This window comes from Mustela putorius, unplaced genomic scaffold, assembly GCF_011764305.1.
Source record: "Mustela putorius furo isolate JIRA1106 unplaced genomic scaffold, ASM1176430v1.1 tig00003859_pilon_pilon_pilon, whole genome shotgun sequence".
Classification (NCBI taxonomy): domain Eukaryota; kingdom Metazoa; phylum Chordata; class Mammalia; order Carnivora; family Mustelidae; genus Mustela; species Mustela putorius.
The window spans coordinates 24,802,299-24,828,908 of record NW_025422011.1 but is presented as its reverse complement, the minus strand read 5'-3'; the positions used below and the strand labels follow the sequence as shown (position 1 = coordinate 24,828,908).

Here is a 26,610-nt window from a genome sequence, read left to right as displayed (position 1 = left end):
TCTCTGCCCTCTCTGGGTGCACCTTTCCCTGAGCTATGGCACCCAAGCAGGGGAAAGTGTACAGAAAGGGAGTCTGGGGTCTTATACCCAGACATTCATGTGCGTGCACCAGGCGACCAGCCTTGCACGTTTACTGAAGCAGCAGCAGCAGCTGGATCAAATATCCAAAGGGCTGCCACCATTAGTCCTAAAACCACTGTTCATGACCCAACAGACAGTACTGGCTCCCTGGATCTTCACGTCTCTGTGACAGTAATAAGCCTCAACAACCTTCATGCAGAAGGACTCTGGTGCGACCAGGGCAGCCTGATACTTTGCAGGGCTGTTTGATCTAGGAAAACGGGTCTAAAATTATGCAATTCTAACAAAATAGGAAAAAACCAAACTCTCAAATGGGGGTGGCAGTCAGCAATCTTAACTGAGGTGGTGTCTGACCAGAAAGAACCAATGGAAATCTGACTGTTCCTCCAGACCCACCCAGGTACAGCAGTACGAGAGAAGAACCACGTTCCACTTCCTGCTGGCTGGGGGTGGGGACTGCGGCCACTAATCTACCTTTCTTCCTCTCCCAGATGGATCCTCGGCCCTGGGTAGGTAAGACGATGCTGCTCACAGCCACAGATTTCACTGGCTCTCTTTGGGAACACAAGGAATTTTAACTTCCCCTACAGAGAAACCCTCCTGGTTTGTGGCTTTCAAGGTCAGTGCCTCTTTTAAAACATGAGTTCTGAGATCCTGGAAAGCAGACTGAGGAAGACATACCTTTAGGAAAACATCCAGATCTATTACTCCTCGCCTCAAGGCTTCTCCCAGGTAAAAGATAGTGTCTTCAATAGCATTTTCCTCTGCATACAGATTTAGGATCTGTTTGTATAGTGGGGCTGTGGGAATGATAACTTCATCAATATCATTGTTTTCAGACTGATTTTCCATTTTCTCCAGAGCAGAACTGAGTTCTTCATCCTTCTTTCTCAAAAGTTCTATGTTTTTGTCAACCTCAGCCTGAAAACGAAATAGTCCAAGCATCATGATTTCATATTAACTGTACATAACTCTCTGGTCTCAACTCTGTAACTCCACTTTATAGAAACAGACCCGCAAAATAACAAGGCAATACTTAACTCACGGTAGAGGTGAATGTTTGAAATAACATACTGGCCAAAGGTAGAGGAAAAGGGTGATGGAAGATGCTGAGTAAGAACAGAATAATGTTGATAACACCCTGAGCTAAGCACTTCCAGGGGCAGTGATCAGCTCGTCACTTCTCAGTAACAAATGATCTTGCAAACCAAGCCATCAGACAAGATACCTTCCAGCAGGAGGTTCCTCACATGAAAATTATAAAAGCGGTCTTTATTCCAAGCCAGTGGGCCATGCTACAGAGGGCTAACTTTCCCCTGTCTAAGCAGCTCAATCCACAGAACCCCAAACAGCTGAACTTCAGTTATGAGCTACTGTAGGTGGCAGGTGCAGGCTGGGAATTGTAGTGGTGTCACTTTCCTGCACTTTTTTTTTTTTTTTTAAGATTTTATTTGACAGACAGAGATCACAAGTAGGCAAAGAAGCAGGCAGAGAGAGAGGAGGAAGCAGGTTCCCTGCTGAGCAGAGAGCCCTGATGTGGGGCTTGATCCCAGGACCCTGGGATCATGACCTGAGCCAAAGACGGAGGCTTTAACCCACTGAGCCACTGAGGCGCCCCACTTTCCTGAACTTTTAAAAGTCTCAGGCTACTACTGTGAGGCTGACTTTACACACTAGAACCATTTTGCAGAACTCATGTGCACACACAAACCACTGTCCCCAGAGCCCTCAGACACATCTGCTGGAATAAATTCTCCCTTCGTGGGACTGAAAGTGGCGAGGGAAGCTGGCACTTCTGTCATGCCAGTAGGTTTCTACTTCATCACTGAACAAACAAGTCACATGGCACAGCAGTCTGATAAAAGTTCGAGGAAGCTGAAGAGCGAAAGGCTGCATATACCCTAGATGATGGAGGTAGGAGGGCTCGCTGAAGATGCTTTCAATATAGTTCAAACATCTGGAAACAAAAAAGAACTGACCCCTAAGTATATAGCCACGGTCTGCAGACCTTCATCAGGGCGCGGAAGTCTCTCAAACTGTTATCTCCTGGCTACTGTCTGGTGACATCAAGCATGAAACAATGCTCCTTTGAGTCAAGCCGCAGCCCTCAGAGTGAAGCTGGCGAATAGAGAGATGTTCTAAATACCCTCCACCTCCTAAAGACCAAGCTGCAAACACAGGCTCCTCTTCTAACGAAGCCACAGAGAAGCTATATTCAAAAGCTTAAAGGCACGTATAATTTTCTGAACTCTTACGAAACCCACAATGTGCGGGGTAAACGAGGTGCGGACATCTAAAATTCGCAACGATTCAATGAGCTACTTACTACTTCTTGATCTAAACGGGTAACCATCTCTTCCAGTTTCTGATGACCTTTTTTCAGGTCTTCCTCTGTTCGTTTCAAGGCATTGAGCTCTGCCTGGGCACGATCCATTTCCTCCTTCATCCGCCATCTCAGCTTGTCACTGACCGCTGAGATGAGAGAGGCCCGGATGGTGTCCTCACTGATGGTGCCGTCCCGACTGGGACCTGCAGGGGAAATGGCAGAAACCACTGGCTTAGTTTCCCAAGCACTTTCTATTCCTTTCACAGGAGCCTTCAGAAAACAGGACAAAATGAGTTGACACTTTCAAAGTGGGAGGAAAGAGAAATTTTCCAGTAAATGTTATAATTCATCAAAAAAAAAAAAAAACCACATTAAAATCTGAGTTGATTCAGAAATACTTTCCCTGTGAGAGATTACTATGAATCCAAATTTACCCACCTTCTCTGACAGCTGAAATAAAAGACAGGGGCTATGTCCCTACAGATTATAACCATTCCCCGATCTCCAACAAATGGGACAAATTTATACCAAAGAAAAACATCTAATTCACGTCAAGTGCATTCTCTGGTTGGCTAAGCTAAGGGAGACGGGAACCTACTGCAGAGGCCAACAAGAGGACTGAGCACAGGCAGTTTCCTTGGTGTAAGGTTAATACAGCTTTCCTTGTACAAGACTTTTACTACATTACCCTTAACCCAAAGAACAGGAATGAACAGATGAGCAAGAGAGTGATGTATATCACACTCAGTTCTGTGTATTCTCAGATTCTTTACTATTCTCTTCAAAACATCCCTTCTTCATCAGTGTCTTACAGAATTTCCTTGCATATTTCAGATCAAATAAACTTATCACTCCGATATTTTCTTTAATATTTTATTTATTTGACAGAGAGAAATCACAACTAGGCAGAGAGGCAAGCAGAGAGAGAGGAGGAAGCAGGCTCCCTGCTGAGCAGAGAGCCCGATGTGGGGCTCGATCCCAGGACCCTGGGATCACGACCTAAGCCGAAGGCAGAGGCTTTAACCCACTGAGCCACCCAGGCGCCCCAATCCCTTCCATACTTTCTTCAGAAAGAGGGATGGATACTCTTTATGACGATGAGTGTTCTTCAGTTAGAGTCCTAATTCAGCAAATGCATACATGGTATTTTGATTTTCAATTATGCTTGATGATAGAATACCATGTGAGGAATTATATTTATCTGTCACTGCCTAAAATGATTAAAAAATGAATACAGACTTAGAGTATCATGTCCACTTTGTGCTGAAAATTTTATCCCAGCGACACAGAGTTATACGCCACAGGATGAAAAATCCCCAAAACAACCCCTTAGTCTAATGTATCCAAACTCTTACCTCCACGTTCCCATCCACCACAGGCCTGGTCCCTGTATCAAAAAAGCACACCACTTCTCGAATGCAATCGAGCTTTCCCAACAATAGGCAGTCAGCCCACACCTGCTCTTCGGTGTCCTGTGTGCTCCCAGTTCTTGCCATTACTAATTAAAAACTCCACTTTTTAGTTAGTAAAGTTGTCTTCTTGCAGAAGCTCGTTTATACCAGGTTACCCTGAATGCTTTTCTGGCTTTCTGTAAATGACAGCGGGACACACTGGCATTCTCTCTGGTTTCATAGGTTTGAAAGGAAGAGTCTAAGTCCAAACAGTTTGGCTTTTTTCTTTCTTCTCTCTTATTTCCACCACAGAAGAACTTTTTTCTTCCCCCTGACTTAGGTTTTCTCCTTGCAAGTGAAAATGAGCGCAGACAGTGTCTCCTGTGACCAGATTTTCCTGAAGAGAGTCCTTCATCCATCTGTCCTGAGGACACTGCATGCACACAGTGACAGCCCAGAGTCAGACCTCCTGTGTGCACTAATTTCTCCCTACGAGGGCCTCCCTCTTTCCTGCTAGAAAACTTCTGCCAAAGAGAGCTCAGACAGTATTCATCCTACATGGTTCACAGAGAAGTAACTGATACCTCCTATTTTATTATTAACAACCAAATCTACAAGGTATGTTCTTTCTCGAATTCATTTCTGATTTTACAAAGTATTTCAGCTTATTTCGTATTTCTGAAAAGCAGAAGTATTAACTCTTTCAGGTTAACTTGTGCTTTGGAATTCAGAATGGTAAAGCCAGAGGGCAACCACATTTCCCCTATGAAAACTGAAGTCTTATTTTTCACATCTTTGGCCTCTTAATATCTAACCTTTCTGAAGTGTTCTCATCAATTTCCCAACTACTGCACCATCTCCAGGCTCATGCTCCTAATTTTTCTTGCGGTTTTCCTGTCTGACCACTTCTTTACTAACATCCTCCCCTACAGAGACCAGGATGATCCTAGAAACCTTCCCCAATTACCAAGATCTCCTTTCATTCCTTCTCGTCCCCTTGACCTCCCTTTCTCCCACTCCTGTTTCCTGGGAATACCTGGCCTCGGCCTGGACTTCTCGCCATCTCCTAAGAGCGTACATGGTGGCCCACCAAGGTGGCCTCTCTCACATTCTATCAGACCACCAGGCCTCCTCCTCCAAAGGCCTCACCTTACCCAAGGCCTCAATCCTTCTGACTCTTTCTTAAAACTCTAGCCTCCTTTTACCTTCTACCCACAAGGCAAAAACCCTCAGGACATCTTTGAAGGATTGAAACCACCAAATGGGAGTTTTCCACTCTTTTCTCCCAATCTCCTTTGGAACAAGAATCCTAACTCCTGGGGCGCCTGGGTGGCTCAGTGGGTTAAGCCGCTGCCTTCGGCTCAGGTCGTGATCTCAGAGTCCTGGGATCGAGTCCCGCATCAGGCTCTTTGCTCAGCGGAGAGCCTGCTTCCCTCTCTCTCTGTCTGCCTGCCTCTCCATCTACTTGTGATTTCTTTCTGTCAAATAAATAAATAAAATCTTTAAAAAAAAAAAAAAAGAATCCTAACTCCTTTAACTATGGTCTGACTCCTCACCGTTCAAAAGTATTACCCTCCCTTTCTCAGGAAGACAACCTGCATTCCTCTAGATCCTTCTGAAAGACCAGCTGCTTTTAAGCTTCCATCTGTTCTTCCTACTCTGATTAGTCTAAACACAGTGTCTTGCTTTTTCTACTCTGCTCTTGGCTTGCTTGCTTTCATCTCTCTTCCTAACCCCAAACCTTGGATAATCTTTGAAACTCTATTCTCTCTAGTTCTTTCTTCCTGAGTTCAAGGCCAGTCTTATCCAACATTACTCTATGCACATTCTCAAGGAGGATAATACTGCTTCTCTCAGGGGATGGAAACTTCTCTTAGGAAGTGAAAAAATCTTGTTCTTTTTATGTACAGAGTGGAAATATATGTAAACAGATATATAGTATAATTTATGGTATTAACAGCAGATATACAGTATAATCTACGGTATTAACAGTTCATGGAAGGGAAAGAAAAAAAAATGTCTAAAAAGGCTCCTGAGGAGGAAGATGAAGAAAGAAAGGTTAAGAAACACGGCTGTAATTCATCTGTGACCTTGCTTTTCTACTAGCTACTGTAAACTTCTACCTGCTGGCCTTGTTCCCACACCCAACCGCACCCCCAAAATTATGGTATCCATTTGCTGCAACACTTCAATTATACTAATCAAAACCTATGAAATGCAAAAACTTCCTGAAGGCCTTGTAAATGACCAGGGTGGGCTAACTACCTGCCAGATGATCCTGCAGAATTTTCTCCACAGCCAGCTCTAGCTCTTAACAAATTCTTGTCACTCTAACAAACAAAAACAGTTTAATATTCTTAAATATCAGATTTCCATCTTCTCTCTACCATCAAATATGGTTAAGGCTAATCTCCACTAGTGATCTTTCCTCTATTAACCCTAATTTCCACTAATAGTTCTTACTAAATTTATCAGTTTAAAAACATACTTTGAACTTTAAAAAAATACCCGAGTACAAAAAAGACAAAGGTGTATTTTTAAAAGATTAGGGTCTGCCCAAAACTTCCGGCCTGATACCAGTTTTCAGATCAGGGCAACTTGGATCACTGGAAAAGGAGGCCAGCACCTGGGCGGGGCTACTGCTTGGGTTACAAACCAGGAACTAGGGATTCCTACACTCTGAGTTTTTGTTTTCCTAGCAGCAGAGAATAGGTTAGAAACTTTGGTTTGCTTATCAAAAGGGGTAGGGTGTTACAGAAACAATTTGATGTTTATTGCACTTGTATTAAGTTGTTTCAATGACATTTTTTTCAGATTTGAATACAAGTAGCCTTTTCCCTACATTTTTTAATTTGTTGTGCCTCCTTGGCAAAAATGGCAAACCAAACCAAGTCAAAGAGACTGAACTCTTGGTAACATTTCCTGGTAAAAATGTGGCTGTCTTTTTGCGGACAGGAACAGTTATCTGTAAAGAATTTGACTTCTGAAGGGCTTGGCACTGAACTGTGATAGCTGTTCAGGCAGAGTTATTTGAGTTAATGGAAGTAGTGAGTGTTAAAATCTGCAATGTTAAGTATTTTACTCATTTTTTGTATCTCAACACTCTTTCAAACACCTGTCCCTTCAAGGCAGTAGAGTTCTGTGGTTAATCATCTGCAGCAATTAAAGTGTTCCATTTATCTGTATAGAAGTTATCTGAAATAATAAAGGATTAAGCATATTCTTTTTTTTTTTTAAAGATTTTATTTATTTATCAGAGAGAGAGAGGGGCAGAGAGCGAGCACAGGCAGGCAGAATGGCAGGCAGAGGCAGAGGGAGAAGCAGGCTCCCTGCTGAGCAAGGAGCCCGATGTGGGACTCGATCCCAGGACGCTGGGATCATGACCTGAGCCGAAGGCAGCTGCTTAACCAACTGAGCCACCCAGGCGTCCCAAGGATTAAGCCATATTCTTATAACTAGTCTGGATTTTTCACACACAAACACATTGTTTTGTTAAAATTATTACCTTAAAATGGATCAACTTACACTGATGTGAAGTTTTCAAATTTCTTTTAAAAAACACATATTTAATTCTGGAATTTATATTGTTAGGAAATATGTTAAAACAACACTATCATACAGCACCAAATAAGGTCTTCCAAATAAGTCTCCAGCTAAAGCCACTAACACTCAAAATGGGAACCAAGCTGACCCGCAGCTGTTGCCTGGCTTTCCATAAAGGTCACAGTTCACCTGAGGAGGGTGGGAGTGCTGAGATTAGACCTTGTCCTTTCCTCTGCCACACAAAGACCTTACTAAGCGGTGTATTTAAACATATTAGGTTCACCTACTTTGTAAAAAGAAGAAAATTTTAGTTAAGATCTGGAATATGAATGCCAAAAAAGAAAACCTATTAAAATTCAAAATTCGATGAACCTTGACACTTTAAGGGATTGTTTAACACAAATAAGAAAAATGATTGGTGGGAGATTCTCATCTCCTTGATCACCTTTCAAACAAAAAAATTTTCTTGCCCTCAAAGAGAAATTTTAATTTTCTTTATACCCACTATAACAAGCCTTGGATTAAGTAGTTTGTGGCAAACGGCCATAACTCAAGTCCCCACACACTGACCTTTACCCATGCAGAGTCAGATTTCAGACGTGCCCTTCTACAATTCCAGATGAGCAGCAATGAAAGGGTAACAAAGATTTTGAGAAACAGTCCTAAGCAAGACCTCATTGAAATGTTAGGTAGGATCCAGTTACTGAACTTGAGCCTTAGGAACTAAAACATAATTAAAAAAAAAAAAAAAGTTTTTTTTTTTCTGTTATGAAGAAACCAACATACTACCCAATGGACCTGATAATTCAACAAATAATTTAGGCCCATGTCTTCAAAATGCACCAGTACAGACCACCTACCTGATTTAAAAAACTAAACACTTAAGACAAACAGTTTTATTTATCTCCTAAGAGTACTTCTTGAATGATCAGTTTCATTAACTCAAAAAGTTCATTTATATTAGAGAATCCAGGGTAGTCCCAAAGTACAAGATAACTGAACAGTGACCTTTAAAAACTATTTAAACCAAAACGAGGGGTGCCTGAATGTCTCAGTGGGTTAAAGCCTCTGCCTTCAGCTCAGGTCATGATCTCAGCGTCCTGGCATGGAGCCCCGCATTGGGCTCTGCTCAGTGGGGAGCCTGCTTCCCTCTCTCTCTCTGCCTACTTGTGATATTCTCTGTCAAATAAATAAATAAAATCTTTAAAAATAAATAAAATCTTGGAACAAACAAACAACAAAAAACCAGACTGTGGAGAAGAAGCGCAAAAGCAAAAAAAAAAAAAAAAAAAAAAAAAAAAAAAAAAAAAAAAAAAAAAAGAAAAATTCTGATTTGGAAAGTGGAAGTGGGTTTCCATTTGAATACAGTAAATGTTAATGATATACAATTGCAAAGACACACCTACCCCTTCAGTTTATTCGATTTCAAGGAACCCTTTTGCAAAATGTGAATTAGCTACGTGATTCCTTTCAGGGATGAGAATTTTTTAAAGATTTTATTTATTTGAGAAAGAGAGAGACGAACGCACAAGCAGGCAGAGGAGGAGAGGAAGAAAAAGACTCACCAATGAGCAGGGAGCTTGACTTGGGGCTCGACCCCAGGACCTTGGGATCATGACCTGAGCTGAAGGCAGACACATAACCAACTGAGCCACCCAGGCACTCCTCAAGGATGAAAATCTTAACAACAGATCCAAAGTGTCCAAAGAAGAGATTCTATTCTGGGTCAAGCATTAGGTTAGAAGCACCTCATTTTGTTAATTTGTCTCCTCAAAGTTTCAAAACACTAAGTAAACCAGGGTTGAAGATGTCTGTAATCACTCTCTGATAAAAGGACTCCACTGAGATGAAATAAACCTGGAGATTCTGGCACAAAGGAAGTAGGGCTGATAGTACACCCTCTGATAAACTTCATGAAGGAGCCAATTAGCTCACGGACTTCACACGCAAATTCATAACATGGGAAGGTTTCACTGAGTGGCATCACACTGTTCAGAGGACTACACTGGACCAACTATAGTAACATTCTTGAACATCTGCTTGATAGCCTTCAATCTTTTTTTTTTTTTTTAAAGATTTTATTTATTTATTTGACAGACACAGATCACAAGTAGGCAGAGACAGGCAGAGAAAGCGTGGGGGTGGGGTGGGGAAGCAGGCTCCCCGCGGAGCAGAGAGCCCTATGTGGGGTTCGATCCCAGGACCCTAGGATCACGACCTGAGTGAGCCCAAGGCAGAGGCTTTAACCAGCTGAGCCACCCAGGCACCCCAGCCTTCAATCCTTCTTAATCCAGATTATAATATCCAACAACTTTATCTCCAAATCAATGCCACCCAGATGCACCACAGGCAGCAGCTGGCAGATGGCGCCATGCATGAATCCAGTGAGTCTCAGCGGATCCCACAACATGCTACCCTTCCCTTTCCAGTGGAGTCTGGCATTATCCACTGAAATGCCCAGTTGTGGACTAAAGGTTCTCTTGAGTACCCATCTGTCAGCCCATAACACATACAAATGACCACACATCCATACCTACTTCGGCTTTCTTCTGGCATCTGCTATTAAGAAAATGTGAACAAGTATTAATACTGTCCTCAACTTGGCGGCAGTCAAGTCATTTTAAACCTTTAAAATCAGAGTCCAGGTTCTCTTATAGTTTTGGCAATGCCAACTTGGTGAAAATTACATGCCTTGTTCTAATAAAAGTGTTTCACTCTTAAGGAATATATTCTAATCCAAAGAAACAGAAATTTAAGTTTTTAAAAAATTTAACTTTTACCCTGTTATCAAGAAAGTTTATCTTCCTTCTGATGCCTTTGTTGACAAATAATGCTTAGGAGGGACAGAAAATCTACAGAATGTTTCCAAATTCCACATCTTTTCCCAGTGATTTTCTAGTAGAAAACGTTTTTGATAGTTACAAAGATGATACACAAAAAATACACCTGGTCCTACAATGACTTCTAGGAAAAATCTGAGTTACAGATCACAGCCACAGCTTTTTCTTCCCTTACATAAAACAAATACTATTAAGATATCACTACATTTGCCCAGACCTGATGAAGCACCATCGACAGGTTTTTCATTATTTCACAGCTGTCCCTAGGTGAGCTACCATAGTGCCCTCAGTGAGCTCCAATCTCGCAGCAAGACTGACTTTAGGTCAGGTTAGGTGGGAAGCTAGCTAATAAAAAAGCTATAAAATGAACAAAAAAAATTCTGGTTTTCTTTTAAATGTCGTTTAAACCCTTGGGGCACCTAGGTGGCTCAGTCGTTAAGTGTCTGCCTTTGGCTCAGGTAATGGTCCCAGGGTCCTGGGATTAAGGCCCACACTGGATCCCTGCTCAGCAAGAAGCCTGGCTTCTCCCTCTCCCACGCCCTCTGCTTGTGTTCCCTCTCTCGCTGTGTCTGTCAAATAAGTAAATAAAATCTTTAAAAAAAATAAAAAGAAATAAAACCTGCACTAACTGGAATCAGAAAGAGCTATTTTAAGTTCCAGGAGCTGCATCCATGCCCCTCCTCCTTCAATACTTTGTCAGAAGAGGTTGCTATAAAGAATGCAATCTCCAGGGGTGTTTGGGTGGCTCAGTGGGTTAAGGCCTCTGCCTTTGGCTCAGGTCATGATCCCAGGGTCATGAAATCAAGCCCCCCATTGGGCTCTCCACTCAGTGGGGAGCCTGCTTCTCTCTCTCTCTGCCTGCCTCTCTGCCTACTTGTGATCTCTGTCAAATAAATAAATAAAATCTTAAAAAAAAAATGCAATCTCCATTCGTTTATTTTTAAAGATTTATTTTTTGAGAGAGAGCACACACTTGTGTGAGTGGGGGGGAGGGGCAGAGGGAGAGAATCTTCAGGCAGACTCCCCGCTGAGTAAGGAGCCTACTGCGGAGCTCTCAAGAACCATGAGACCCTGACCTGAGCCAAAAACCAAGAGCCAGATGCTCAAGCAGCTAAGCCACCCATGAGCCCCTCTATTAATTCATTTTTAAACAGTTCTTTTATTTCCGTGCTGTTGGGATGGTTAAATACCAACATTTGAAAGATATCCAAGCCCATAATAAAAAGACCTGTGTTGGGATGCCTGGGTGGCTCAGTCAGTTAAGCCGCTGCCTTCAATTCAGGCCATGATCTAGGGTCCTGGGAAAGTGTACCTCATTGGGCTCCTTGCTCCGCAGGGAACCTGCTTCCCTCTCCGCCTCTGCCTGCCACTCTACCTGCCTGTGCATTCTCTCTCTCTCTCTGACAAATAAATAAATAAATAAATAAAATCTTAAAAAAAAAAAAAAAGGCCTATGTTAATGATGCTTTCAGTCAGGTGCTTGTTTTATACAATAAAATCAAAATCTATGCAATGAAACTATCAAGTTATATAAAGAACAAGGAGATTAATACATTCTCTCTCATGGCCTCAGTAGTACACAGACTAGTATAAATTCTGGTTACCACAGATATATTGAGGAAACACTGACTAGTTGTGAACTCTAAAATCCAATACTTTTATTGTTGTTTTCCTGTATGAGTTTTGAAGTCCAACAGCACTGTGCACAATGTACTACGAGAACGATGAAGCAGGCAAACAATGAAGAGAAAGAACAATACATATTAAAGGATAGCCAAGATTATCATAAAATGTTTCTAGCCTAAGAAAGTACTCTTTTTTTTAATTTAATTTTTTTTTAAAAAAAGATATTTATTTATTTATTTATTTGACAGAGAGAGAGAGAGAGAGAGAGAGCGAGCGCTCACAAGCAGGCAGAGAGGCAGGCAGAGAGAGAGAGAAGGAAGCAGGCTCCCCGCCGAGCAGAGAGCTCCATGCGGGTCTCGATCCCCGGACCCTGAGATCATGACCTGAGCCGAAGGCAGTGGCTTAACCCACTGAGCCACCCAGGCACCCCCTAAGAAAGTACTCTTGAAAAAATATATAAATTTCTTTGGTAATCTGTTTGAAAAACATAAACATTAGATGTGATTTTAAGTACACCATTTTCCCTACATCCCTGTTTTCTGGATATGTGGAAATAATCTAGTTTCAGCTATAAAATGCTTCACACCTGTGGTTTAAAATGAGTTACAAACTGAGGTTCCCTAGAAATCAAAGGGATTATACCATTATAATCTCAATGAAAAACAGTGACAAACAGTACTATTCTCATTTTGTTGATGATGCCTAAACCAAAATGGAGAGCTTAACATGATGAAAGATCTCCCATCATTAGGTTTCTAATGCAAATCCTTTAAATTATATTGTAGAAAAAGAGCTACATTATAGTAACTTTGAGAACACTTTAATAAATTAAAACCATGCCACTAGGGCTTCAATAACTAGGCTGTATCAATGGCAAGAACAGCATTAGAAAATTCTTTTAGGGGGGACCGTACTTATATCAGATCTTGGGACGGTTATAATTTATCAGGAAATATAACAGAAAGATGAACTTCTCAAGCTCCTACATTCATTTAGGCACTCAGCAAAATATTTATTGAGGAACTTCTATATATAAAGCACTATTCTGCATGTTAGCAGGTTGGGGGCAGGGGTTGTTGGTGGTAGCTGATTGGTCAGGTAGGCATGCCTACTGCTTGCAAAGGAAACAGGAAGTGGATTTCTTAAGACAGAAGAGTAGTAGAGAATGAGGTTAGAGAAATAACAGGGGAAGAAAGCAGGATCATGCAGGGCCTTCCAGGCCTAAGAACTCTGGATTGAATTCTGAGTGAAATGGGGACACTGCCAGGTTCTGAGCACAAAAGTAACATTATTTATGCTTTTTTAATTTTTTTAATTATTTATTTATTTATTTGACAGAAAGAGAGCACAAGCAGGGGGAGCAGCAGGTAGAGGGAGAGGGAAAAGCAGGCTCAGCAGGGAACCTGATACAGAGCTCCATTCCAGGACCATGGGATCTTGACCTCAGCTGAAGGCAGATATTCAATGACTAAGCCACCCAGGCACCCCTATTTATGTTTTAATAGAATTACTCGGGAGGCTGTGTTTAAAACAGAGTATATTAAAAAAAATAATAATAAAACAGAGTATAGGGGCAAAGGACAGACACAGAAACCTTTTGGGAGGCTTCTGGAATAAATCAGATGAGAGACAATGTAATGACTTGGATTCACACTGGTTATGATCAGATTCTAGATCTATTTTGATGATAGTAGGCTCCTGATGAGGAATCAAGGACGATGCCAAAGTTCAGAGTACTGATGAGTAGTTATCAGTGGAGATGCGGAAGCTGTGTAGAAAGATTCAGCGTTTAATTCTGGTCATGTTGGGCTTAAGATGTCTATTAAATATCCACGTGGAGATATTAAGGCAGGTGCTCTAAGGATCTGGAGCTCAGGAGAAAAGTACAGGCTGGAAGTATAAATTTGAGAACTGTGGGCATAGAAATGGTATTTAAAGCTAAGATTGGTGGAAATCACCAGGAGAATGAGTACAGAGAATGCTAAGGACTAATAACTGTGTCAAATGCTACTGACGGGCCAAGTAAGTGGAGAAGAGTAATTACCTGTTGGATTTAACCTTGTAAAAATCATTAGTGACCTTGACAGAAGCAGTTTTAGTGGGATGGTATGAAGGAAATCCCAAATGGAGGACCTCATAAGAGAAAGAGAGAAGAGGAATTGAAGATGGAGTATGGATAATTTGTCAAGGAGTTCTGCTTGCAGACGGGAATGAAGAAATGGAACAGCGGTGAGAAAGTGGAATTGAGAGGAGGAATTTTTAAGGTTAGTTTAGGGCATATTTTTTTGTGTGTCGATGAGAAGTAATCCAGTAGAGAACAGAAACTGATGATGGGAGGGAAGAAATGGTGAAACGACTGGCCCCCAATTGAGGGAGAGAGGATGAGATCTTGTAGACAAAAGCAAAGATAACTGGCCTGTGGGAGAAGACAGGTGTGATGGTACAGTGGTGGCAGACAGGCATGCAGCGGGGGGGTGGGGGGTTGGGGGGGGTGGGAACCTGTACAAATTCTTGTATTACTTAAATTTTCTCAGCTGAAGAAAATGATACTTCAGGCACTCTAATAAGCAACACTAAACAGCAACAACTACTGGCCCATGATTATGTGCAGCAGACCCTGTAGTCGTGCTTTCTTTCTCCCTAAGACGTTCATGTGTTTTTACATATAACCAGGCTATGGAAATCTAAGTGCCTGTTAACAGTTCAACACATACAGAGTTCATCAATAAAAATATGTGACCCAGGAAAGACTGAAGAATCAATCATTTCTTTGTATGCCCTGATAGAAGGCTCATTTATATAATGATAAATCACCTACTTCAAGTTTTGGATTATAGGATATTGACCATTAAGAGTTCTTCATAACAAGGAAGAATATTCTAACATCTCATGTGTGAAAATGAAAGGCACTTTTCACAACAGGAGCCTCTGACTTTCCTTATGGGAGAAAGACAGTTTTGAAGGGTACTTACCGACAGTGGCCACAGGAGGCTGGGAAGGGTACTGAGAACTTGTTGTGGCAGGATACTGACCACCAGGTGGGAAAGGGCAGCCTGGGTAACCGCTGAAAAAAGAACAAAACCCATTCAATGTTAAGACGACTCAGTACGACAGTATCTTCAAGAACCCCATTCAGGAAGTTAACCTGACCTGCTGTTTTATCAGTTAAGGACTTTTAGAGCTCCAGGTGTCTATTCAAGCAAAGTTCTGTAAGAAGTTCCATTAATGACACTGGATTCACTCTTAAGTAAGTGGTCAAAATATTCTTGCTTGGCCCTGTTTATTTGATGGTTGTCTTCACTGGGAGAAGAGAAAAACAACTAGTGTATTTCTAAGGGCAGCCAAACAGCATCAGAACTGGAAGCAACCACAATTTGTGAGAGAACTTTCCCATTCTGGTTAATGAACATATCAGGAAATTATGTTATTCAATTTTTACCTATGGTTCACTGACATCCTTTGAGAGCACCTGATTTGAAAATTCTCCCCTTTAAATAGTTTTAAGAATTTTCTTCTCACTTTATGGGTAGTCTCACTCATGTATTCTTATCAGAGTCAAAAGGAATTTTCCTTATAAGTATTCTCCTCCAATCTGTTATCCGACAGTTTTATAAACATCATTAACAATATCCCTGACAAATGATCATCTTTCTCTATTGAACACTAAATAGCATTTTGACTGAACTTCCACCTAATGGTCCTAAGTTTGCATTCTGGAAAACCACTTGAATAGCAGAAGACTTCTAACATCAGTCTTCTAATCTCTTCTTTAGGTGAAATCTTTTAAATTCTTTCAACCATTATTGACAGGACATGATTTCCAGGTTTAACAACTTTCCTCTGAATGCTCACTAGTTTGGAAGTATTTCCCTTACAATGGAGAAGAAAAGTAAAACAAAGTAAAACAAGATGATCACTAGTTACCTGTTAGTTGAACAATAAACCTGGATTAGTTGTCAGGTCTATGACATTGGCAATTCTGATCAATATGCCTGCACAAGTCCATTAAAATTACTGAAACCTGGGCGCCTGGGTGGCTCAGTGGGTTAAGGCCACTGCTTTCAGCTCAGGTCATGGTCCCAGCGTCCTGGCTTCCTGCTCAGCAGGGAGCCTGCTTTCTCCTCTATCTCTGCCTGCCTCTCTGCCTACTTGTGATCTCTGCCTGTCAAATAAATAAATAAAATCTAAAAAAAAAAATACTGAAACCCAGCCAGTTCAGAGTCTTGGGGCAAGAGCTCTGAACTGTGAGTCAGTAATGTCTTTCCACTGTAGTGACTCAAAGACTCTACTATTTGTACTAGCAGCTCACACTTTACCACTTGTCCCCAACAAAAAAATTTTGTAGAGCTTGTTGAAATCACAATACTCTCTCATCTTCAGTAAAGGCAAAATCAAAGAAAAAAAACAGCAGGCATTTCTGTTCTTAGCAGATACATGCCAAAAGCTACCAAATGCTGCTTTTGTTTCTGGTCTCTTTGGTAACCCTGCTACCACGGTGCCAGGAAACAGTGCCAATCTTACTGAAATTTCTGAATCTGTGGTTTTGAAACTGGGATAAATGTGCTCTTTTTTCCTGGGGTTATTCCCGTTTTGCATACCCCTTTAAAGATAATGTATGATCATATTGCTGTATTTTTCAGTAACCTAGTATAAACCTTTTCTAGGCCTATAGACATTAACCTCCAAGAACTCCCTTGGCTCTAGTTTGCTCAATTTCTTCTTCATAGTTATTCTCTAGGTTCAGGGTTAATTATTTTTCTTGAGTAAAGAACTGAGTGGTACTATTTTCTATCTTTGAGTACTATTAAACAACTTGTTCTATGTAGCACATCTTTTTCATACTGAAGAGTCCTTTGAAAATGACGTATTTAAAAAGAATTTTCCAACACTCGTATGTTTCTTTTTCCTTATGTACTCCTTCAAATGTAATAATTATTATATTTAAGGCACTGTTTCTAAGTGCTTGAGGTAGGAGCCTTTAAGGTATGATGAATCCGTTTCTTCCTCAAGATGCTATCAAAACGGCAAGATCCCAGTAAACAATCCTGATAGGACCAAGGAAATAAGAAATGCTAAGTAAAAATTCAGAAGATACAGAATGGAAAATCGTTATCAGCTAGAGGAGATGAGGGAAAGTTCTGGGAGATGTGTAATATCCATGAATTTGCACCTTTACTCTCTTTAATTCCTTTACTCGTAACCCCACATTCTTCAAGCGCATTAGAGTGTTTCCTTATTCTTCCTGGGGCTTTTGGGGGCTTTCACACTTTGCTTACATAAAATGAGGCGGCTGGACTTGAGAACTGGAAAGTATCCCCTCCGTCACAGGATGTTATAACTCTTTGCTGCTCCCTCCATCTCTAAACACTGAATTTCCTTCTTCAAGGTCCTCCATAAACCCGTTCTTTCATTTATGAAGCTATCGCTGAACTCCCGCCACCACAGCAGAAGTCACCTCCCTTCTGAAGTTCTATTTATCATAGCACTTACCATTGTCTGTCTTTTCTGATACCAGGAACTGGTTTCTAGTATCTTACTACATGCATGCTAGTACACAGACCCAACTGGAACAACCATTCTTGACATACCTTTTAGCTTCCTTGTATACACGCTGCAGGTGCTAAATTAAACTTTCAAAAGATCTTAAGATTTGGAAGAGAACTTAAAGATCATCTAGTCCAACTTTCTAGAGCAAGAATAAAGACTCTCATATTCATTGTTTTAAGATAAAGATTCTTCTTGAGTCACTGATTTATTAATTCTCCTTTAGGACAAAGGGAGAAGAGAAAGAGGTTCTGAAGCTCTTCTGCCAAAACCTTTTATATACAGAAAGATACAGATAGCAGTTTGAATACAGTTACCCTTAACAACTCACTGGCATATTACTTATATTTTGATATTTAAAGTTACATTTCAAAGGAAAAAAAGACATCAGATTCTGGAAAATATCTGTCTCAAAAAGGAACTTCTTACAAATAACCTCATAAAAGACACTTTTACGGTTACCTAAGTGAATAAGGTTTAGAGTTTTGTCAATATTTTCCAGCTTCATTTTATCTACGAGTTTCTCTGAAAGGGCTTTATTGTTGAGAAGTCCATTTCCTTACTGTACTTCCAACAACCATTTCCTATGTCCAAAGTTCCTTCTTACTACCAACTACTCATTGTAAAGGCTTGTAATTTCAAGGCTTCAGACAAGAAGATTCCATTTCTAGAACTTAGCAGAAAAACAAGTGCCTCAAGAAATCGAAAACTTATAGCCTGTTTATAAATTACAATCATATAGGAGTCTTTCTTTATCGTCTCTGACAGATATTCATCTAGTCTATGCTTACCTAACATGACAGAATCCTTCCTATACAGCATGTCTCTACAATTAGGAAAGATCCAGAAATAAGTACGACTGCTAAATTTAACTTATAGGATCGTGTATATTATACATGTACATATATCAGGTGTTTGAGAAATCTGGCTATATTTATCTGTGAAGGTTATATGAAGCTATAATGAGTCAACAGGGTGAAAAAATTTATTGTTAATAGTTAAAGGAACCAGAAATCTCATCTGGACACCGGTACATGCCATCTTGCATTTTAAGTCAACCAGTAGCTCTAGATTACCTCTGAAAATACACAACTGAAACATGGGTCAATAATTATTTCTCATTGATTTTCCAATATGTCTTACTCATAGACTGATCTCATGATTAATTTAACCTACCTGAGTTATGGTATTATCAAATGATTGACAGAGGTTGGTAGTATATGCCGTCTATGAACTATATGAATAAATAAGACTGACCCCATCATGTGAGCCATTAATCCATTCCTTGTAATTTATGAAAAAATTAAGTTTTTTTTTAAAGGGTATTAAAATATAGGGGCACGTGGGTGGCTGAGTTGGTTGAGCGTCCAACTCTTGATTTTGGCTCAGGTCATGATCTCAGGGTTATGAGATCAAACCCCACATTGGACTCTGTGCTGGGCATGAAGCCTGCTTAAGATTCTCTCCCTCTCCAAGAAAGAAAAAGGTATTAAATTATTTTTCTTCTTGGTCAAATTCATTTTGATTAGTATTCTATTAGCCTTTCAGCTATCTACACTAAATATAAAAAGTTATTAAAAGGGAAGCAGAGCAAGGAAGGATTTCAAAGTCCAAAACCAATCAAGATCATGGTCATTATCTCACTCCTTCCTTCTCTGTAAACAGAATGAAGCTACCTGTACCCCTAAAACAAATAATCATTATATGTTAATTAAAAAAAAAAAGAATGAAGCTACATTTCTCTGAAATGGAAAAAATTCCTTTGGAATTATATACATACTATAAAATTTCACCAATAAACCAAGTCTTACCTTCCATTAAATTGCAACTACGTTTACTTTAATGCTCTAGTTAGCACCCATTATTTCAATTCTAGATCTAACAGAATTTCTAATATAATTATTCAAAAGATTTTTCATTACCTGGGATTGGGAGGATATCCAGATGGATATGCAGAGATTCCACTTGGCATGCCTGGGATATAGGAAGCTAAAAATAATTTTTAACATTTTAAAATAGTATGCATAGTCCTGGATATATAGGCTATCCAGTAAGACATTTATCATTGTCAAACCACGGCAAAATTTCATACAGGTAAAGAATTCAAATCTCAGCACCAAAACAAAACAAACACTGCATCCACATTAGTTCTTCACTGCAAGCAGTATCTTCAAATCAGAAAATTCTCAAAGCATTAACTATGAGGCACGACAATACACAAGGAATAACCGGCAAACAGGTCCACCTGGTCAGCTCTCTGCACTCTGAGTCTGTAACCTGACACAGCAGCTGGTTCAAATGGAATTTAGAGGAAGGTAATTCTGCCCTCCTCTGGTCTAAGGTCAGCTTCTTAGAAAGCGCCCTCTTTATTCTATCTACAAAATCTTTTGATATTTCTTGTTGACCCATCGTTGACCAGTTTGCACAGGTGGTTTTGTTGGCTTGAATGAGGACTTTAACAGACTTCAAATTGCTACAGGAAATCCTTTCAAAACATGTTCAGCTAGGCTGGTTAAAAACAAAGCTTGGAAGTAAGAGGGGAAAAAAGTTCAAATCAAGCAAGCTTAAAGAATGGTTTTTATATTTTTTAGAACACTAAAGACCTTGAACTGGTCAGTGGTGCCAAAAGGCTAATCAACAGAGGAAGAAAAAGAGAGTTTTGACTTTAATTGGAAATAACTTGTCTGAGAATCAGTTTATTCTCAGTGAAATTTTTCTCACTGAATACAATGATGAATTAGCTCCTAATCCAATCAATAAATATTCCAGTGCTTCTACATAGCCAGCACCAGGAATCTGATTAAAAAAAGAAAGAATTGGGGCGCCTGGGTGGCTCAGTGGGTTAAGCCGCTGCCTTCAGCTCAGGTCATGATCTCAGGGTCCTGGGATCGAGTCCAGTATCAGGCTCTCTGCTCGGCAGGGAGCCTGCTTCCCTCTCTCTCTGCCTGCCTCTCTGTCTACTTGTGATCTCTCTCTGTCAAATAAATAAATAAAATCTTAAAAAAAAGAAAGAAAGAAAGAAAGAAAGAATTCCTGGCTTCAAGTTGCTCATGGTCTGGTGGAGGAGAAAAGCAAGGAAGAGTAACAATACAGAGTACTATGTGTTATGACATGAGAAGTACAGAGTAATACATAAATAAATAAATAAACACACACACACACACACACTCATATAGGAAGCAACCAATCTAAACCTAGGAGGTGGGGGTAAATAAAAATGATCTAGTCAAGGTATGGTATATAAAGGCTTAGATGGCAAGAGAGGTGGAGCCTTCAAGAAATGAATTTTTAAAGCACAGAATGTAAGTGGGTAGAAGAAATACACCCTGGGATCTGACCGAGGGCATCAGAAATATTTACCAGAGTGGCTGAGCATACATCTCCAAGTATCAGGGTTTACAGTCTCCCTGTTAAGATGAACTACAGATGTTATAAGTAAACTTTTTCTTAAGTAAAATGAAGCTAAGATGATGTTCAATGCTATTTCAGAAAGGGAAAAAAAAAATCCCCAAATGTCTAAATTACTGAATCCATAAGACATTTTTTTCCTCCTGGGCAAAGCACAGTTGATCTTTAAGAACATCAAAAACACAAGGCTACTATTAAGTGTTAGCAACATTCAAGGTCAGTTACTACCCCTCCCTCCCACGCTAGTTTTTCACTGTACACATAAACTACCACTTCATGTTTACGAGCAATCATAACCATGCACCAAATTTTTGTAATCAGACGCAATTTTCTTTTCTAAGGTTCTGAAAAGATACCAATTCCACCAAAGCCTTCAAATTTTAATCCTTATAAACAACAAATGTTATTTGGATCCAAGACTATCAAGGAAGAAAATGAGGTAAAGTAATTTTAGAGCCAGAATAAAATGGGATACAAATACACGCAACACATGGGGCTATTAATAAGGATCAAATAAGAATGAATATCAAGTGCTTAGCTGTATCTCACAGTTACAAATCAGTAAATGTTGACCATTACTGTCAGTTGTCAAAATGAGGTCTGGCCATTACATTTTTTAATATGACGCACTGCTAGCTCAAAGTCATGCTAAAATAGATCAAGAAGTGTCTCGAGTAATGATAAAAATAACAATAGTAGTATATAATTTCTGAACTAGAAGATAATCTTCATATAAGTATATATACTGGGGCGCCTGGGTGGCTCAGCCATTAAGCGACTGACTTTGGCTCAGGTCATGATCCCAGGGTCCTGGGGTTGAGCCCCACATCAGCTCCCTGCTCAGTGGGAAGCCTGCTTCTCCCTCTCCCACTCCCCCTACTTGTGTTCCCTCTCTCACTGTGTCTCTCTCTGCCAAATAAATAAAATCTTAAAAAAAAAAGTATATATACAAATTTCTGGGCTATTCCTTGGTTATGTGTGTGGGCGAATGCAATTTAGACTTCTATCTCTTTATACTCATACCTACTGGTAATTGATATTGTTTAAATGTATAAAACATTAAAACTGGAATTGAAGGATAATAAATTGGTCTCTGGTAGTAATTTACTTAAATCAGCTATAGATTGTTTAATGTGATTAAACAGCGAGTACAAAATTGAACTGCAAAAATAATCTCTTTACTGTGGTCTCTTTCTGGAATGCTGCCCTTCAAGTGTCAATATAAAACTGGAAGAAATTTAGGAAAAAAAATATTGCTTAGGAGACTGCCTAAATTTCTTAAAAGGTTATCTTTGGTTATTGGAGCAAATAAACATGAATGGCAAACTAGGAAATATTTGGTATTTCAAACTTAAAAGAGAGGTTGCTAAGTACTAGAGTCAACAGAATTTATGAAAATTCATCAAAAGATGAAAACGAATTTCTGGCCCAAAAGAATCACTAGAACTTTTAATGAAACACCTACTGATTCCTAAAACCGAATTTACTCTGTGAAGGCGGGGTAGGAAAAGGAAATAGGTTCAGAAAGTTCTTTCTGTTAAATTTCCATTCAGCTTGTGAGTCAGAATGTTCCTCAAGACAGAATAGATTAAAAAGGAAGAGGATAACTCTCAATAGGAGAAAAATGAAAGCTCACATAATCTAACTTAAATTTTGCTTAATTATAACCTTGAACAAATTTGTTAAAAAAAAAATTAGGGGCGCCTGGGTGGCTTCAGTGAGTTGAGCCTCTGCCTTCGGCTCAAGTCATGATCCCGTCCTGGGATCGAGCTCTGCATCGGGCTCTCTGCTCAGTAGGGAGCCTGCTTCCCCCCCTCTCTCTGCCCACTTGTGATCTCTGTCAAATAAATAAAATTTAAAAAAAAATCTTAAAAAAAAATTATAGTTCAAAACAGAATGAAATCAATACAGGTTTAGTAAAGTCAAAACAAGTATAACCAACTCTCAATTATGCAGGGTTATTTGAAAGTATCAATAGGAATTACTGGGGGGAAAAAAGAGAAAGAATAGAGATAACATTTAGCAACCAGGGAAAATACTGACTTCATGCTTTCACCCTCTCCACACCAGGGAAAATCATGAATTGGTTGTACTAAAGAGAAGGAAGCTGGGAGCTAGAGGTTCGGCTGTGCTACAGCCCGACCAGCAGAACGTGAATGGTTTAGTTGACTCTAACTGATTCTCATTTACAACCCCAGTACAAAGAAAAGCAGGCTACCTTTCGAGTTATATCTGTTTCCAAACTGATGATATAAGGCCATTCCATGGCATGTATAATTAAAAATTTAAAACAAAAATTCTAGCTCTATTCCAGCATCTTTCTCTTCCATTTTGGAATCTAGCACACCCATAGTTAGATTTCTACCCACAAACGAAAGCCCAAATGCCAGTCTTTGGTTGGAATCTGTACATGCAGATGTGTGGCCTCAGAATACCTCCCAAAACTCCGCTAACCGGGTAAGCTAAAAAGTGAAGTCATGAAAAAAAATTTCTTTACAAGGTTTTGTGTTTTGTTTAGGAGTTTAAAAATCAAACTTAATTATACTTACTATTTGGTGGCCCAGTTGCCTGGTATGGTGGATAAGATGCCGAAATAGTAGGACGAGAGAAGACTGGAGGTTCATCTCCAAACACCACGATCATGACCTGAATAAGCCCCAATAAGTCAGACTGTGGCTAAAAACAGAAAACAAATTAAGTCAGCTATAGATTTTGCATTTTAAAGATTGGTCAGAGAGAGCAAGAGCATGCATGCACAAGCAGGGGGAGGGGCGGGAAAAGAAGCAGGCTCCTTGCTGAGCAAGGAGACTGATGCAGGATTCGGGGATCCCAGGACCCTGTGATCATGACCTAAGCCAAAGGCAGACGCTTAACCAACTGAGCCACCCGGGCACCCCTCCCACTGGACTATTACGTGGGCAAGAAACTTCTAGTGTTAAGCCTCTCAGCACTTTGGGGTTTAGGTTTTAAAGCAGTTAGTGATTGTTAGAGAGCTAATGAGTGTATTCATCTAGTATACTTCAGACATTATACCAAATAATCACTGCTTTTAATACCCTAATCTTGTTCAAAAGTCTAAAATGACTCCCATCTGTCTACTGAAGGACAAAGTCCTTAGCTACCAATCAGGATCCTTCATGGCACAGCCTCAAATACCATAATAAAGTTAGCCACCGTTCTGTCTTATCTGTTAGGTCTGTGAAATCTGCCGTACCTACAGAAATGTATGACCTATGTAACTTTGAAGAGTAACAACAAAGAAAAGACCTGGCAGCCACTGTCCAAGTTAAGAAACAGAAGACCAACAGTAACTTAGAAGTTCCAGACTCTATCCCTCTCTATCTCCTCATAACATAGACCACTTCTCTGATTTAAGGTCTTCTGCTTGACTTTAAACACACCACCTTATGAATGATTTCCTAAACTGTGTGTTTAATGTGACTTTTTTTGAACTTCATGTGAATTTAATCAAACTGTATAATCTGAGCTTTGCTGCTTTTGTTCAATGTTTGAAAGATACATTCCTGTTAAAGAGTACAGCTATATTTAACTCCTTTTCACTGCTGTGAAGTGTTCCATCAAATGAATATACTACAACTTCTTTATTCATTTTCCTGTTAAGTGTCAGCTAGGTTGTATCCAGTCTTCGGCAATGTATGCGGAATACATTCTTGCTGTATTTTCGAGTACATATGTGCAAGGGTTACTCTTGTACAGTAGTTCTCAACTGGGGATGATATATTTGCCTCCCAGGGATATTTAGAAATGCCAAGAGATATTTTTGGTTGTCACATTGGGTGTTATGCTACTGGCATCTCGTGAATAAAGGCCAGAGATTCTACATCCTTCAGTGGACATGACAGCCCTCCCACAATAAAGAATTACCCGACCTACAATATCCTTAGTACTGAGCTATATACTTAGGTGTAGAAGTACTAAGTCACAGGACATGTACTCACAATTACTAAGGCTAAACTAGTTTTCAAAGTAGTTGATGTCAAAGAGTTCTCTTTCTCAGCTTCCTCACTAACCCGCATTGTCCACTGGTAGCACAAATTTTATGGTATGTAGTGGTAACTGACTGTGGTTTTAATGTACACTTCCTTCACTACTAGCAGAGTTAAACATCTTTCCATATGTTTATTGGCCACTAGAATTTCTCTTTTGTGAAGTACTTGTTAAAGAGTTTAATTTGTTTTTCTACTGGTTTTCTTTCTGATTCCCAAGTTATTTTAATGTTCTGGATATTATTCTGAGGGTATTAAGTATTACAAACATCACTTCCAGTTTGTGGTTAGTCTTTCCATACTCTTTAATGTCTTTAATAAATAGAAGTTTTCAATTTGTACAAATTCAAGGTAAAATTACTTTTCCTTTCTAATAAATACTGTTTTGTTAAAAAAACCAAAAAAACCTATTCTAAGATCACAAAGGCAGTCTTGTTTTTTTTCCTTTTGCCTTTTATAATCTACCTGAATTTTTTGTGTATTATATGAATAGGAATCCAACTGTCTCAGCTCCATTACTGAAAAATTGATCATTCTCTCCAAATGATCTGCTATAATACCACTGTCATATATCAAGTGTTTATATATAGTGGATCTTTTTTTGAGTTTGTTTGGTTTTTATTTTTTAAAGATTTCATTTATATGAGGGCAAGCAAGTGCACAGGAGCAGGGGGAGGGGAGAGGAAAAGAAGCAGATTCCCTGTTGAGCATGGACACGATACAGGGCTTGATATCAGGACCCTGAGATCATGAACTTGAGCCAAAGACCGATACTTAACCCAAAGAGCCGCCCAGGCACCCTTCTGGGTTATGATGTTCTATCTATCCATCTGAATATTTCTGTGACAATTCCGTACTTCCTTTGTTTTTATAATACATTTTGACATGTGTAGGACAAGCCCTGTCTACCTTATTCTTGGAGAGGGCCTTAGCTATACTCAAACTTTTTTTTTTTAAGATTTTATTTAGCTATACTCAAACTTTTGCATGTCCATATAAATTTTAGATTCAGCTTATCAAGTTCATAAAATTAACAAATATACAAAGAAATAAAAACTGTTAGGACAAAGATCAATTTATAAAGAGCCATGAATAAGTTCTCTCTCCTTTAAGTCTTCTTTAACATCTTTCAATAAAATTTACAATTTTTTCCACAATGGACTTGTAGATCTTTTGTAAAGTTTATTTGTAAGATAATGGAACTAAAAAATACATTCATTTACCAGTTCTTTAATTCTCTACTCTGCTGAGTCTAATCTGCTACTAAACCAGGCTACTGAGTTCTTAATTTCTATTATTCTATTTTCCAGTTCTAAGATTTTCCACTTGGTTCCTTTTTAATACAATTCTCCATCTTGAACATAGTAGTCCCAATCATTTCAAGTCTGGATCTGTTAACTGGGTTACCTGGGAGTTGTGTGTCCTATTTCCACTGTCTTCCCCCTGCCCTTGTCCTCTTTTTTGATGTATTTGGTAATTTTAAATTGTATGTTGGACACTGAAAAATTATAGAGGTGCTATACACTATTCTTCCTCCAGGAAGGGCTCACCCTATCCTATGTCAGGCAGATACTGTGAGAATCACCTTAATACAACCAGGACTGAGCTGATTCAAGGCTCCTGAGGTGTGCTCCTCCAGTGGCATCGTCTAAGAGTCTGGTATGTTTACTTATACATCTCCTCCTTGATAAGGTTCCAAGCTCCTACTATCTCCTCAACCTGGGGCTGCAGAGAACCTGGCTGGGTTTTTCAGAGGCTTCTGCTTAGTTTTTGTTTTTTTAAAGATTTTATTTATTTGTCAGAGAGAGAGAGAGAGCGAGCGAGAGAGCACACATGCAGGGCGA

General features: G+C 39.7%; 1 protein-coding gene across 2 annotated transcripts in view; it reads right to left on the bottom strand.

Annotated features, from left to right (window-relative positions):
• TSG101 (tumor susceptibility 101) overlaps positions 1 to 26,610 on the bottom strand; it is a 42,383-nt gene that overhangs the window by 750 nt on the left and 15,023 nt on the right. Inside the window, exons 5-9 of one of the 2 annotated variants that reach the window (XM_004752100.3) lie at positions 23,309 to 23,435; positions 19,274 to 19,340; positions 14,780 to 14,871; positions 2,408 to 2,610; positions 763 to 1,002 (exon numbers count right to left, since the gene is read on the bottom strand). In XM_004752100.3, coding sequence (XP_004752157.1) covers positions 763 to 1,002; positions 2,408 to 2,610; positions 14,780 to 14,871; positions 19,274 to 19,340; positions 23,309 to 23,435 — 729 coding nt within the window. The remainder of the gene's footprint in view (positions 1 to 762; positions 1,003 to 2,407; positions 2,611 to 14,779; positions 14,872 to 19,273; positions 19,341 to 23,308; positions 23,436 to 26,610) is intronic. The other variant, XM_013055885.2, reaches the window with a different exon arrangement.